A 16,565-nucleotide genomic window follows, 5' to 3' on the forward strand; every position below is an offset into this window, starting at 1 on the left:
CAAGACCAAAGTCAGCGCAGCCGTTTGCCAGGGAATCTTACAGTACTTCATGCTTCCCTCTGCTGACAAGATTTTTGGAGATGGAAATGTCATTTTCCAGCAGGACTTGGCCCCTGTCCACACTGCCAAAAGTACCAATACCTGGTTTACTAACCACAGTATCACTGTGGAAAAAGCAAACTCGCCTGACCTAAACCCCATAGAGAATCTATGAGAGACACCAGAGCCAACAATGCAGACGAGCTGAAGGCTGCTATCAAAGCAACCTGGGCTTCCATAACACCTCAGCAGTGCCACAGGCTGATCGCCTCCATGCCACATTGCCCATTGATGTATTAATTCCTGCAAAAGGAGCCGCGACCAAGTATTGAGGCATTTACTGCACAGACTTTTCAGTAAGCGCCAACATTTCTGAGTGTAACATTTTTTCAGTTGGTCTTCTAAAATATTCTAATTTTCTGAGATAATGACTTTTGGGTTTTCATTGGTTATCATTAACATTCAAATAAATAAACAGATTATTATTATTAATAATAATAGTAATCTGTTTTTTTCTGTTAAGGTTGATGGTTATGGCTTACAGGCAATGAAAACCCAAAAGTCATTATCTCAGAAAATTAGAATATTTTATAAAACCAACTGAAAAATGATGTTACAGATGAACAGGTGAAATAGATCCCTCCTGTGTGTAATGACTTTATATAATATGTGAAATAGATCCCTCTGTGTGTAATGACTCAATATAATATATTGGAATAGATCACTATGTGTGTAATGGCTATATGATATACAGGATTAGATCCCTCTGTGTGTAATGACTCCATAATATATAATAAACACGTGAAATAGATCCCCCTGTGTGTAATGACTCTATATAGTATACAGGAATAGATCTCTCTATGTGTAATGACTTTATATAATACTTATATAGGAATAGATCCCTCTGTGTGTAATTACTCTATAATATATAGAAATAGATCCCTCTGTGTGTAATGACTCTATAATATATAAGAAACAGGTGAAATAGATCCCGCTATATGTAATGATTTTATATAATATCATTGCACTCACACTCACCACGTGGAGGATCTATACTTCCAGAAAATGGTGGATACGTTCCCGGAGCGTATCCCCATATCCAAGAACACAGTTGTCGTGGGACGTCTAAAATGGATTACAGCGGACCAGATTTTTTTTTTTCTTTTCAATAAATTGGTGAAAGAGGGAATGTTTAAGGTAGTGTTTTTTCAAATACATTTTTTTTTTGTCTATTTTCTTTTTTTATTATTGTCTGGGTTAGTGATGTCGAGTATCTGATAGATGCCGTGACAACACTTACCCCAGGGCTTAATGCCAGGTGACATTACAGCTGGTATCAACCCCATATATTACCCCATTTGCCACCGCACCAGGGCAGCGGATGAGCTGGGGCACAGCACCAGGATTGGCACATCTAATGGATGCGCCACTGCTGGGGCGGCTGCGGCCTGCTATTTTTAGGCTGGGAAAGGCCAATAACTATGGACCTTCTCACCCTGAGAATACCAGACCATAGCTGTCCGCTTTACCTTAGCTGGTGATCCAATTTGGGGGACCCCACGTTTTTTTTTCATTATTATTTATTTATAAATAATTATAAAAAAGAGCCTGGGGTGCCCTCCAAATTGGATCACCAACTAAGGTAAAGCGGATAGCTGTGGTTTGCAGGTTGCAGCCTTCTGCTTTACACTAGCTGGCTATCAAAAATGGGGGGACCCCACGGTTTGTTTGTATTTTAATTATTTATTTTTTGGCTAAATACAAGGCTAGGCACACTTTACTGTCACATGAAAGTCACTAAAGGGAGCCAGCTTAGAAAATGCAGGGGGTGGGACATTATATATATTTGACATCTGCCTATCCATCCCAGCTTTTTAGGCTGCGTGCCTGCGATTAGGGTTTCAAGTGTTTTGGACGCTGTGTGTTCGCTGCATCCAAAACGCTGCGTTGTACAGTAGAGGTGCAGTGGAAGGATTTTTAGAAATCTCCTGCCCACTGTGCTTACTTTTTCCACAGCATAAACTGACATCTGGCACTGCAGAATGTCAATTTATACTGCAGAGACGAGTGTTCTCTTCGGAAAGAATAGAGCTAAAGTCAGCAGCGGCCCGAACCTGGATCGTCGTCACGTGCAGCTGCGTTCTCCCGTGGACATCACTCACATCTCCGTAGACTCCGTGTCGCTGGATCGTGGGCACATAGCCTAATAGTGAGAAATTTGCTGCTAGAACATTTTTGTGATGCCCCTGGGGGTTCAAAATGCTTATTATACCCCTGAATAAAACCCTTGAGGGGTCTAGTTTCCAAATTGGGGTTACTTGTGGGGGTTTTTGCTGTACAAGTTGCAAATGCAACCTGGTGCTCACAATCTATTTTAGCTTTTCCAAAATTGAAATGGTGCTCCTTCCATTCCAAGCCCTCCTGTTTGTCCAGAGGGTTTTGGCCACATTTGGGGTATCCCTGTGCTCATAAGAAATTGGATAACAAACTGTGGGGTCCACTTTTTGGTGTTTCCTCTTGATAAAGTGAGAAATTTGGTGCTACAGTAAGATTTTTGTGAAAAAAATGAAATTCTTCAATATGACGACCTAAGCTTATCAAAATCTATGAAGTACCTGTGGGTTGAAAATGCTCACTATACCACTGGATAAAACCCTTGAGGGGTCTAGTTTCCAGAATGGGGTCACTTGTGGGGGAGCGCTAATGTTTAGGCACCTCAGGAGCTCTCCAAACGCGACATGGCGTCCGCTAATGATCTAGCCAATTTTGCTGTCAAATGGTGCTTTTTCCCTTCCGCGCCCCACCGTTCACTTAAACAGTTGATTTCCAGCACATATGAGGTATTGGCATACTGAGGAGAAATTGCACAATGCATTTTTTGTTGCATTTTTTTCCTGATACCCTTGTAAAAAAAATTAAAAAAAAAAAAGTTACTTGGTTTAAAGTAACAATTTTGTGGTAAAAATGTATTTTGTTTATTTTCACAGCTCAACGTTATAAAATTCTGTAAAGCCCCTGGGGTTTCAAAGTTCCCACCAAACATCTATATACATTCCTTGAGGGGTCTAGTTTCCAAAATGGGGTCACTTGTGGGTGGTTTTTGGTACCTTAGGGGCCCTACAAATTCAACATGGTGCATGCAATCTTTTTTACCCAAATCTGCTTTCCAAAATTCAAATATTGTTCCTTCTGTTCTGAGCCCTCCCATTTGTCCAAACAGAGGTTTCTGACCACATGTGGGGGATCAGCGTGCTCAGAAGAAATTGGGTAACAAATTTTGAGTTCCATTTTGTTGTGTAATTCTTCAAAAAGTGAATAAATGGACGCATGAGCAACATTTTTAGGTAAAATATATATATATTTTATTTTTGATTTAGTGATATATTGTGCAATTTTCTTTATTTCTGCTATTTTGGAAGAGCAGTGGACTTGTTGATCACTTATTCTTCATTTTTTTTAGCGAGATATTTATTTTCTTTATTTTTTTTCCATTTTCTCCATTGAGATCTTTATATTATAACAGCTGAAAATCTCATATGGATTTATATATAACTGACGGGACATCGCTCTTCCCTGTCTGACCTTCTAGATGTATGAGGACCTCTACCATATTATTCCTTTATACCAACATCGCAGCTCTATTCATTGTATTTTTTTTTGTTCTTTGTTTTTTGCACCGATTTGTCTTCATTTGCCTTTTTGTTTAGGTTTCTACACTTTTCCTGACTCGTCGAGGATGGAGAGTGTCAGGGACAAGATGGCGGAGAGGATATTACACCTCACCCTAGAGATCCTCTTCCGGCTTACTGGAGAGGTGAGAGATTCTGATGACGTCACATTACATCAGTCTTATCTATGGGAATAACAGATGGACAGAACTGGAGAGGTGAGGACTCTGGAAATGTCTGGAGTGAGATTTATTACTGTGTCTCTCCATAACCAGGATTACACAGTAGTGAAGAAGACCTCTAGTGAGCGCTGTCAGGCCCCTGTGTCTGAGGGATGGGGAAGACCCCTGAGCCCAATCCTGGGGCCTCCACCTCACCCCCCGATACATGAGGACATCAATGACCAGAAGATCCTAGAACTCACCTACAAGATGATTGAGCTGCTGACTGGAGAGGTGACACTGCTGGGAATGCTGGGACATTATACAGTAACTCTATGAAGGGATCGGGGGTGACGGTATCATTGTATGTGTCAGGTTCCTATAAGGCGTCAGGACGTCACCGTCTATTTCTCCATGGAGGAGTGGGAGTATTTAGAAGGACACAAAGATCTGTACAAGGACGTCATGATGGAGGATCCCCAGCCCCTCACATCACCAGGTAATAGACAGGACTAAATACACACGGCCTATAATTATCTGTATGTAAGGATTGAATTCAGTCCCTGTATGTGTCTCCTCCAGCTCTATCCAGTAAGAGGACAACACCAGAGAGATGTCCCCGTCCTCTTCTCCCACAGGACTGTAAACAAGAAGATCCCGATGTTCCTCAGGATCATCAGGTAGATGGAGAGAAGGTGGCATGAAATCTCCCTATGATGTGTAGACGGCTGTGAAGGTCTTGTGCTCAGTCTTGTTTTATCCTCCAGTATTATATGTGTTATACTTGTGTAATGAGAGCGGTGGAGATGGCAGGATTAGAGCTGATCATAGATGGGACTTCTCCATCTGTCTGTAACTTTTACAATATTTGGGTTTTTTATTTAACTTCGTTTTATTAACAATTTCAAACATGGTACAACTGACATTTGCCATATAAAAATAGCTCAGTATATAGATAGTAATATTTGAATATAACAATGAACAGTCATATAAAGTCCATAATATCTTTAGCACTTAAGATAGAACAATGTTATTATCCATACTTCTTATCATTTGCATATATATATAATTTTATATTGAGCATAATAACAGCTGTAACTATCAGCATGACCATATTTTGAAAACAAGATAGAAAGAGGAAGAGAAAAAGAACAACAACAACAGCCACATTGCATTATTATATCTCAATATACCATTGGACAGTGTTTCATATCCCAACATCTAACGGGAACCATCATTATCCGCATAATCTCCCTCAAACCTCCGCAAGTGTGTCTGGAGAAGAATTCCACAAACCCCAGATTTTGTTAAATTTTCCCGGGCACCCCCTATTATAATATACCACTTGCTCATAGACTATGGTTGCATTGACTAGTTTAACCCAGAACCGCACAGTTGGATTCGAATCTCCCATCCACCTCAGAGCTATTAATTTCCTAGCCAGAAACAATGCCTCTCTGAGGAATATTGTCATGTAATGATCCCATGACTCTTCCTCCACCACCCTAAACAGGCATATCAAAGGGTCACACAAAACAGGAATCGACACATTCGATGTCAGCTGAGATGTCATTCCCCGCCAGTACGAGGATATATTGGGACAGCTCCAAATCATATGTATGATATTTGCCCCTGAGAGATGACACCTCACGCACTCCAATGTACGACAACGGCCCATACTAAATAATCGAGTTGGAGTAAGGTATGCCTGGTGGACATTGTAGCATTGAATCAACTTATTATTAACCGACGGGGATACCGCAGTCGGAGATTCCAATATCTCTTCCCATTCCTCTCCCTGTAGAGAGGGGATTAGAGATTTCCATCTATCCTGGGCTGGCAAGGGGTCCGGCTCCACCCCCACCGACAACAGGTAAGTATATATAGCTGAGATGAGGCCTCGAGGTCCTTGTGATTTTAGAATAATTATCATAGGAAGTGATGATATCAATTTCCTCACTCCAATATTCTGTATGTGGGATTGAATCGCTGTGCGAATCTGCAGGTATCTAAAAAACTGTGATCTTGGAACATTATATTCAATCTGGATTTGTTCAAAGGACTTGAAAGTTGTGGTTCCCGGGACAAAAAGATCACCTAATGCATTGACGCTGTGAGTCTGTGAGTGGCCCAGAATTGCGCCGAGGGGTGATCTCTCAGAGTGTGGAAGTGGCTATTTCTCCATAATGGGAGTTCCGCCACCACCCCTTCGAAGTGTACCACCCTCTTGGCTTGTCGCCAGACTAATCTTGCCAACCTGAGGAGGGGTAATTGCCGTGGTGTTCTCAGTCCATCTGATTCCAGAAAACCCACTAAACAATCAGTCCCAGCCGCGTGTGCCAAGTGACCTTCAGAGTTTGGCAGCTGACATCCAGGCATCCAAGTCTCTAGTGCCCTAAGCTGTCCCGCGAGGTAGTAGAGGTAGAACTCCGGTAAAGCCATCCCTCCCAGTCTCTTGGATCTCTAAAATGGATAACCGAAGTTTGGGTCTGGATTTCCCCCATATGAAAGAGGTAGTAAGCGAGTTCAGCATTGAGAAGAAGGATTTGGGTACTGATACTGCACTATGTTGTAGTGTATAGCTAAGCTTTGGAAGTAATATCATTTTGATTAAACTTATTCTGCCAACCACTGACAGGGGTAGCTTGCTCCACAAGTTATATTTAAGTTTAACGTGCTCCAGAAGTGGTGTTATACTCGTCTACAGGTCTAGTGTATGGTCTCTCTGTATGTGTATTCCCAGGTATTTAAAGCTAGTTACCACTTGCAAAGGTGACCTACCCTCCATTGAAATTCCAGACCCATGCATTAATGACATCAAGACTTTTACAATATTTGTTTCAGGGTGAAGATCTGACCCATATTAATACTACAGAGACATATGTGAGGGGTGATGAGCGGATTAAAGAGGAGATTCCTACATTCAACTACCCAGGTGAGTAGTGATCGCTAGATGCAGAGAAGTCACAGATTCTCAGAATGGTTTCATTATATTTGGCATAACTATGTCCAGTTGGAGTCCAAAGATGAGCACAGCAAATCGGTGCATGGTGTGATTGCTCCTTGAGATAGCCAGAAGAACATTATCTCTAACAAAGTCCAGCAAGTTAAATAACCAATTAAGTGCTCTTCGGGAACATAATACAACCCCTAATCTGGCTTCAAGGAGCATAAACGCGGTTTTACAATCTGTTTCACTTGTGGTATGCCCGCACAGGTTTGGATACAACTTCTCCATAGAAGTATCCCCATGGAGTTCTCAGCAGCTGTCCCACACTGCCCTAGTTATGACAAGCAAATCCTCTCTCTCTGAGGTTTTTTCCAGAGGGTTAACAATCTCCGCACACTGACCAGGTGTCAAATAAACAGACACCATTATAATGCATGAGACACACCAATGGGTAGCGGTATGTGAATATGCAGACCCGTCCTAATAAGTCTCGCAGTACTACAGGTACCAGAATCACCATCTTGCCTCCGCCCTCTGCCTAAAGCAGTGGGGCTTTGCACCTTTCACTACCTGACCACAGAGTCTTCTCTGTCGACTGAGACGAAGTTTGTCCCTGGCATCAAACCCTTTTTCATAACTGATACAATGTCTGATTCAGTCAGAGCTGACAGAAGATTTGCCATTTCTAGATAATCGGCATCCTCGTTTTGCAGATCTACTACGGCTTCATCATCCATGGCGTCTTCTGCTGTGTGTCGGTGAATTTTACTATCACCACCCCCAGCTAGAGACCAGTCAGTCACTTCATCCTTCCTTTTGGATCCCGTTTCAGAGGGCTTGGACAGTTCAGCATTTGTACCATAGCTCAATGTGTAATTTGGTTCTCTATAACCTCGGCTCTTTCCACTTCCAGACACAAGAGGCAATACGTTTATCAGATTGATCTCACTTCTCTTTCTCTGGGACCCGGCCTGAAGAGGTCGCCAACTCATCCTAAGTTGATGAAGTTGTTCAATTACTTCTTCCAGGTGTGCAATATGATATTCTAGAAGAACCCATACATATCCAATACTTTCCCTCATTCCTGCAATGAGAAGTGGAACCATACCATCTCCATGGGGTATTTTGGCTTTATTACAACTTTCAATTTTCACTCTCACAACTCTGGCTTTATCCATAAACTCCAGGATGAGTTTTCCATTCTTCCCAATAATGTTCCTGACAATATTCCTGGGCACCTTGAAATCTTCCACAAATTCCAATCAACTATGATGTCTCTTGACGGGTTCCGCACTCTATTCATAAACTTGAAACGTTACCGTATCTTCTTCGAATCTTTATAACTGTAACACCTGGAATTTGTCTGGCTTGCTGACCTTTATTTCCGAGTGTACAAATTGAGAGCCCGATTAAATCTTTTCTAACTACCATGTCTTCCCGACACACTGTGATCAGCTGCTTCGTACGCTCTAAGTATTTAGCTGCTACTTCATTCATAGACCGTATACTTAAACGATTACCCTCTGAGGCAGAGTACACTTCACACACTCATATGGCTTCCTTAAGTTTTTCATGTACCGTGTCACTGGCACAGGCCTCTCCCAGGCCTTCGGGAACAGCTTTAGTTTAAAAAAAAAAGAATAGTGATTTGCCCAGACTGGGGGATTACCAGTGTTTATATTCTGACAAATAAATACAATGGAAAGAAAAAGAACAGAGGGGAAAAAAAGGAGAAAAGATGAGGGATGAGGGCCTTAAGCCCGCTTTGCACGCTACAATATATCTTACGATGTGTCGGCGGGATCACGTCGTAAGTGACGCACATCCGGCATCGTAAGGTACATTGCAGTGTGTGACAGATACGTGCGATTGCGATTGAACGTTAAAACATTCATCGCATACACGTCGTTGAATCCTAACGAATTGCACTCCGTCCTAGGTGCATTACTCTACATTTAGCAACATTAAATCTCTTTTGCCAAGTGTCTGCCCAGTCTGACATCTTATCCAGATTATTTTATAACATTGTACTATCAAGGTCCGTTTTTTGTATCCTACAATGGTTTGGTGTTGTCAGCAAAGACTGACACTTTATTTTCACTCCCATTCACAAGGTCATTAATAAAGAAATTAAAAAGAATCTGTCCTAGCACAGATTCCTACGGTCCTCCCTGCTGACCGTAGGCCATTTAGAGAATGTACCATTTATGACTACTCTTTGTTTCCTATCTTTTAGCCAATTCCTTATCAATTTTCTTATAGTTCCCCCTAGTCCCCTAGACTGTTATGTAGCACTGTGTGAAATGCCTTTGCAAAGTCCAAATAAATCACATCAGCTGCATTACCAATAGACAGATCTGCACCCAACATGTTGGTTAGGCACGACTTATCTATCATGAATCCATGCTAGTTGTCAGTTATTAGATTATTCTCTCTAATATATTGTTGCATGTAATTGCTTACATTTCCCTAAAAAACCTTGCACACTATGTCAGACTTACCGGACATTAGTTGCCTGGACCCACCCTCTTTCATTTCTTAAATATTGGTAACACATCAGCAATCCTCCAATTCTGAGGTACCAACCCTGTTACATGATAGTAAGAAGATAAGATACAGCGGTCTGTCAGTTACTGAGCTCCATTCCTTCAATATGCGAGGGTGAATGCAATCTAATCCGGGGCATTTGTCAATGTTTAATTTACTCGGTCATAGGTATACTTCTTCTTGTGTTAAATTTGTTATATCAGGGGGAGACTTAAATTTTTGCTTTGTTGAATGATCCCTGGAACAGTAAATTCCTTGGTGAACGCCGATAAAAAATGCCTGATTAATATCTCAGCCTTTTCTTTTGTCCTCTATAAATACATTGTTATAATCTTTTATGAAGCCGATACCATCTTTTTTTCCTTTTGACATTGATGTATTTATGCAAAAAAATGAGGTTTATTTTAATGTTAATGGTAATTTTATGTTTCATTTGCTAATTTTGTAGCTTGATTTATTTTTTACATTTCCTATTGAGAAATGTATATTTCTGAAATGCTATTTCAGTATTCTCAGCCTTCAAGATTTTAAATGCCCTTTGTTTTTGTTTTATTATTCTTTGTCCTGTTTTATTTATCTATAATGATTTATTTTTATTCCTGGACATTTTATTACCGGGGGTATACATTTTTTACAGGACTCTAGTAGTATATCATTATTATTATTATTATTATTATTATTATTATTATTTATCCTTAAACATATCCCATTTATGTTCAATATCCCTAGTTACCATGACATTGTCCCAATCTACACGATTAAGCTCTTCCCTTAATTTGTTGAAATACTATGTCCCAAGAATGACAAAAGTATTTTAGCAGTGATACCTTTTATAGGCTAACTAGAAAAATTATTTTAGCAAGCTTTCAGAGCGCAAAGGCTCCTTCTTCAGGCAAATTACAAATTAATTACTGAGACCAAATCACAAAATTTACAGTATATGAATGTTACAACAGGACATGGGAAAGATGATGCCTCCTAAAGATAAGCCAAGGAAATCAAATTAAATTTTTTTCTTAGAAACGCAGATGAGTTGGAGGTGTCTGTTCAGATCACTTCTGAGGTTCTTCTGCTAGAGTTGTGAAGTGTGTCCATGTAGTGGGTCATAAAACCAGGTGTTAAATTGAGTCCTTTTGTTAAGGATCCAAACATCTTTATCAGTTTAAATTCCCAACTTTTTCTCTCTGTGTCATCTTTAAAATGACCTTTCAGTATTCGTACTTTTAAATCTATCATACTGTGTCCCAGTCTGGAGAAATGTTTTCCCACTGGCGTGTCCAGTTAATTTTTAATTGTGTGCCTGTGTAGATTCATCCTTGTTTGTAAAGGTATCACTCCTAAAATACTTTTGTCATTCTTGGGACATAGTATTTCAATTGATTTTTCTGGCTAACCCGGTACCACAATATACTGTATTGCCCTTAATTTGTTGAAATCAGCTTTCCTACAATTCCAGGTTTTAGTATTTTCCCTTTCAAATGTTGTACTGAATATTACATTGAAAATAACCATATTATGATCGCTGATGCCCAAGTGCTCCTGGACCTGTAGATCTGAAATTATATCTGGTCTATTTGACAGGACCAAATCCAGCTAATTATCTGCCCTGGTCGGTTCATCTACCATCTGAGAGATGTAATTGTGTTGAATTGTAGATAAGAACCTTTAGCTTTCAGCACAACCCAAAGATTCTATTTCCCACTAAAATCTAGTGTGACAGTTTAATATATCGGGCTGTTCAGGGCGTTGTTATACCAAGTATACTTTTTGTTTATAAATTTACATAAATATACGTATTTATTGCATGATATTTTTTCCACTTTTTTGTTCTTTATTTTCTCATTTTTTAAAACATTTTTTTTACATTTTTAACCTATTGAACCTTTTTTATTTAGTCCCTATAAGGGACATTAACTTTTATTATTCTGATCGCTGGTATAATGTATTGCAGCACTAGCATTGCAATGTATTATACCGGTCAGTGATACGCTGACAAAAGCCTCTTCGACAATGCTCCTGGTATAGTTTAAAGGGAACCTGTCATCAGAAATTTCGCCCAAAAGCTAAAAGATTCCCCCTCTGCAGCTCCTGGGCTGCATTCTAGGAAGATCCCTGTTATTATTGTGCCCCATGTGAGACCAAAATAAAGCCTTTATAAAGTTCTACCTTTTTGTATGCAGCTTCTGTAAATCCGTCCCGGGGGCGGGCTCTCTGCCGTCCGTTATTCTGCCTCCTGGTCCTGTATGCCGCCCCCATCGCTCCTTTCCATATCTGATGCACCGCCCACTGCTCCAGCCATCCCCGCGCATGCCCAGTGCCAGTCTCACAGGACTGAGCAGTTTGACCGCTGGTGACATGTGCGCAGACAAGTGATTATGGACGGGACTGTGACTGTTATCAGCAAGTACCCGGCCATAATCTCTTGAGCGCGCAAACCTCTCCAGCGGTCAGACACACTGTGCTCAGGGTAGTGCTAGACTGTATGGGCTGCTTCCAGGGATGACGTCCCTTTGTCATGTGATAGGGGCGTGTTCAAAATACTATCACATGACAAAGGGACGTCATCTTTGAAAGCAGCCCATACAGTCTAGCACTACCCTGAGCACAGTGTGTCTGACCGCTGGAGAGGTTTGCGCGCTCAAGAGATTATGGCCGGGTACTTGCTGATAACAGTCACAGTCCCGTCCATAATCACTTGCCTGCGCACACGTCACCAGCGGTCAAACTGCTCAGTCCTGTGAGACTGGCACTGGGCATGCGCGGGGATGGCTGGAGCAGTGGGCGGTGCATCAGATATGGAAAGGAGCGATGGGGGCGGCATACAGGACCAGGAGGCAGAATAACGGACGGCAGAGAGCCCGCCCCCGTGACGAATTTACAGAAGCTGCATACAAAAAGGTAGAACTTTATAAAGGCTTTATTTTGGTCTCACATGGGGCACAATAATAACAGGGACCTTCCTAGAATGCAGCCCAGGAGCTGCAGAGGGGGAATCTTTTAGCTTTTGGGCGAAATTTCTGATGACAGGTTCCCTTTAACAGGCTTGCTGTAATTGGCTAACCCAGAGGTCATCTTTGGGAGCTAAGGTTGCAATGACAACAATCAGGCACTTGTGAACCTCTATCTGACCATGATGTATAGGTACGTCAAATGTTGTGAAGTGGGTAAAGGAAACCATCCAAGGTTTTCTAAGTATTTTAAAAATATAAATCTGAAAATTGTGACCTGAATTTATGCTACTAAAAAATGTTTATTCTTAGCAGATGACTATGCTTTGAACAAAGAAGGACATGAAATATCTTCAGATTTTAAAAAAAGTGATCAGGGATTGACACAAGATACATATGAAGAGGCCGCTATTATGCCGCATGAAATCTCTCGCTTTCAGAGTAAAGATCTATCATCTCATCCTATTCCGTTGGTCTCATCTTCATCGCAAATTGTTACACAAAGTGAAAAAGTTCATACAGCAACAAAACCATATTCATGTTCCGAGTGTGGGAAAAGCTTCCACTATGACTTCGATCTTATAAGACATCACCACATTCACAGAGTTGAGAAGCCATTTTCATGTTCAGAATGTGGGAAATGTTTTAAGCGAAAAGCATATTTAAATCAGCATAAAATAATTCACCAAGTAGAAGGGCTATTTTTATGTTCAGTATGTGGGAAATGTTTTAAGCAGAAAGCAAATTTTGATCAGCATAAAATAATTCACCAAGGAGAGAAGCCATTTTCATGTTTAGAATGTGGGAAATGTTTTAAATATAACTCAAATCTTGATAAACATCAGTGCATTCGCACAGATGAGAAACCATTTTCATGTTCACAGTGTGGTAAATCTTTTAAACGGAATGCAGGTTTAGTTTTGCATCAAAGAATTCACACAGGAGATAAACCATTTTCATGTTCAGAATGTGGAACATGTTTTGCTGATCAATCAAGACTTTCCAGACATCAAATAATTCACACAGGAGAGAAGCCATTTTCATGCTCAGAATGTGGAAAATGTTTTTCCCAAAAATCAACTTTGGTTTCACATCAGAGAGTTCACACAGGAGAGAAGCCATTTTCATGTTCAGAATGTGGAAAATGTTTTACCAGTAAATCACAAGTTGTTAAACATGAGAGAGTTCACACAGAGGAGAAGCCATCTTGTTCTCAAAAATCAGATCTTAAAGAAGTTGTCCAGTACCAAAACTGTTTTTCTGTTATTTTTTTTTCTCATATATCTTGCTAATATGTGCCTCTCCACACATCTATTATGTTATTTTAGCAATATTACCTTTTATCATGCTCTAGCAGCACATCCTCATTGCTGGCTCCAGCTCTGATGGGGTTAATCTTTCTCCTGACTTCCTGTGTTCAATTACTAAAACTTCCATGACTCTTTGTGGTGGCGGCAGTCTGTATCTCACACCCACTCAGAACTCCACCCAAACTCCTTCCCTGCCATCTTTCCTGTGTCTGCACCTGCTGCATCTTATTAAAGCACTGACATATGCTCAGGAGAGAGAGATCACATTAGCTCCAAGCTCTGCACAATCGGGGAAGAAAATGTCTATCTTCTGCTTGCTCTGATATAGTTCATAGTGTGTGTGTGTGTGTGTGTACAATAAAAATATATATACAGTGCCTTGCGAAAATATTCGGCCCCTTGAATTTTTCAACCTTTTCCCACATTTCAGGCTTTAAACATAAAGATAAAAAATTTAAATTTCATGGTGAAGAATCAACAACAAGTGGGACACAATTGTGAAGGTGAAAAAAATGTATTGCTTATTTTAAACTTTTATAAAAAATAAACTGAAAATTGGGGTGTGCAATATTATTCGGCCCCTTTAAGTTAATATTTCTTTGTCGCTCCTTATTGGGAGACCCAGACAATTGGGTGTATAGCTTATGCCTCCGGAGGCCACACAAAGTATTACACTAAAAGTGTAAAGCCCCTCCCCTTCAGCCTATACACCCCCCGTACTGCTACGGGCTCATCAGTTTTTATGCTTTGTGCGAAGGAGGTCAGACATGCACGCATAGCTCCACAGCTTAGTCAGCAGCAGCTGCTGACTATGTCGGATGGAAGAAAAGAGGGCCCATAACAGGGCCCCCAGCATGCTCCCTTCTCACCCCACTCTTGTCGGAGGTGTTGTTAAGGTTGAGGTATCCATTGCGGGTACGGAGGCTGGAGCCCACATGCTGCTTTCCTTCCCCATCCCTCAATTAGGGCTCTGGGTGAAGTGGGATCCTTTCGGTCTCCAGGCACAGGAGACCGTGCTCCATCCACAGCTCCTGAGGACCATGCTGGATAGGAGCCGAGTATCGTTCAGGGACATGGCCCTGCTACTTTGAGGTACTCTGTGTCCCCATGGGGACCGCGCACAGCAACACTCCAGCATTGCTGGGTGTGCTAGTGCACCGGGGACAGCAGCGCTGACTGCGTTTGTGCCATTACACACTTCAGCGTCGCTGAGTGTGTTCGTGTAGGGGGACTGCCGCGCTGACCGCCGCTGCCATGGTTATCACTACGGCGCGGCTGGGACTGTTAGTGCGCCGGGGACTTCCGCGCCGACCGCGCTTATACGGCGGCCGCGCTTATAACTCGAGTCCCCGGCTTTTGCGGCCTAGTCTCGTTTTCTTCCCGCCCCCAGCCCTGCCAGTCAGGGGAAGGGCGGGGCGCTGTACAGAACGGCAGCACTGAGGGCTGGAGCATGCTTTGCATACTCCACCCCCCTCACTCTGAACAGTGGGGCACCAGTTCCCGCACGTTTCTGGGTCACGCCCACGGCTCCCTCCTCTCCTCAGGACGCCGGCAGCCATTCCTCTCAGCTCTGCTAACGCTGGAGAGGAGAGACAAGCTCAGGGAGACCCAGGCAGGATTTCTGGTGCCCACACAACCGCTTTGCGAAGGCGGTAAGCAGCACCTGTGGTGCTGGCCCCACTAGTGCAGAAGTGTACTTATAGATTACATGATTATAGACTATACTTTACACTGTATGGTGCACTGTTGATTTTTGTCTATATACCCTCCTGTATTGCTCAGAGGAGACAACAGCATGTCGTCCACAAATAGCAAGGGTGCCAAAGCACAGACTTACTATGCTGCCTGTGCAGCATGTACGGCTATGCTGCCGGCAGGTTCCACTGACCCTCATTGTGTGCAATGCTCGGCCCCTGTGGCACTTACTCAGCCGGAGCCTATGCTAAGGGCGGCCCAGGGAGAACCACCTGTTAACACTGTCCAGGTGACAGGGACGGAGTTTGCAGTTTTTACTGAAAGACTTTCTGAGACTATGGCTAAGATATTAGAAGCCTTGCAGTCCAGGCCGGCATCTCAAGCCAGGGGCACTGTGGAATCATTGCCCCCTGGTCCCCCTCAGTTGGAACAGCAATGTCCTCCCGGGGTGTCTCATGGATCCCAGGGTGAGGTCTCTGACACGGACCGCAGCCCCAGACCGATTAAGCGAGCTCGCTATGATATCCCCTCGACATCATCACAATGTTCAGGGTCTCAGCGAGAGGACTCTCTGTATGATGAAGCGGAGGTAGCTGATCAGGATTCTGATCCTGAAGCCGCTCTCAACCTTGATACTCCTGATGGGGACGCCATAGTGAATGATCTTATTGCGTCCATCAATGAAATGTTGGATAATTCTCCCTCAGCTCCTCCAGTGGAGGAGTCCGCTTCTCAGCAGGAGAAATTCCGTTTCAGGTCTCCCAAGCGTACAAAGAGTATGTTTCTGGACCACTCTGACTTCAGAGAGGCAGTCCAGAAACACCGAGCTTGTCCAGATAAGCGTTTTTCCAAGCGCCTTAAGGATACACATTACCCTTTCCCCCCTGACGTGGTCAAGGGCTGGACTCAGTGTCCCAAGGTGGATCCTCCAATCTCCAGACTTGCGGCTAGATCCATAGTTGCAGTGGAAGATGGAGCTTCACTCAAGGATGCCACTGACAGACAGATGGAGCTCTGGTTGAAATCCATCTATGAAGCTATCGGCGCATCTTTTGCTCCAGCATTCGCAGCCGTATGGGCACTCCAAGCTATCTCAGCTGGTCAGGCGCAAATCGACGCACTCACACGTACGTCTGCGCCGCAGGTGGCGTCTATAACCTCTCAAACGTCGGCATTTGCGTCCTACGCTATTAATGCTGTCCTGGACTCTGCGAGCCGTACGGCGGTTGCAGCCGACAATTCGGTGG

General features: G+C 42.6%; 1 protein-coding gene across 1 annotated transcript in view; it reads left to right on the forward strand.

Moving 5' to 3' along the window:
• The window catches only part of LOC142313138 (uncharacterized), a 180,911-nt gene extending 166,896 nt beyond the window's left edge, over nucleotides 1–14,015 (forward strand). Inside the window, exons 25-30 of the mRNA XM_075352125.1 lie at nucleotides 3,747–3,853; nucleotides 3,983–4,162; nucleotides 4,244–4,367; nucleotides 4,451–4,548; nucleotides 6,713–6,803; nucleotides 12,626–14,015. Of these exons, the coding sequence (XP_075208240.1) occupies nucleotides 3,747–3,853; nucleotides 3,983–4,162; nucleotides 4,244–4,367; nucleotides 4,451–4,548; nucleotides 6,713–6,803; nucleotides 12,626–13,605 (1,580 nt within the window). The 3' untranslated portion in view covers nucleotides 13,606–14,015. The remainder of the gene's footprint in view (nucleotides 1–3,746; nucleotides 3,854–3,982; nucleotides 4,163–4,243; nucleotides 4,368–4,450; nucleotides 4,549–6,712; nucleotides 6,804–12,625) is intronic.
• Nucleotides 14,016–16,565: the final 2,550 nt, after the last annotated feature.

The sequence above is a fragment of the Anomaloglossus baeobatrachus genome, chromosome 5 (genome assembly GCF_048569485.1).
Source record: "Anomaloglossus baeobatrachus isolate aAnoBae1 chromosome 5, aAnoBae1.hap1, whole genome shotgun sequence".
NCBI lineage: Eukaryota > Metazoa > Chordata > Amphibia > Anura > Aromobatidae > Anomaloglossus > Anomaloglossus baeobatrachus.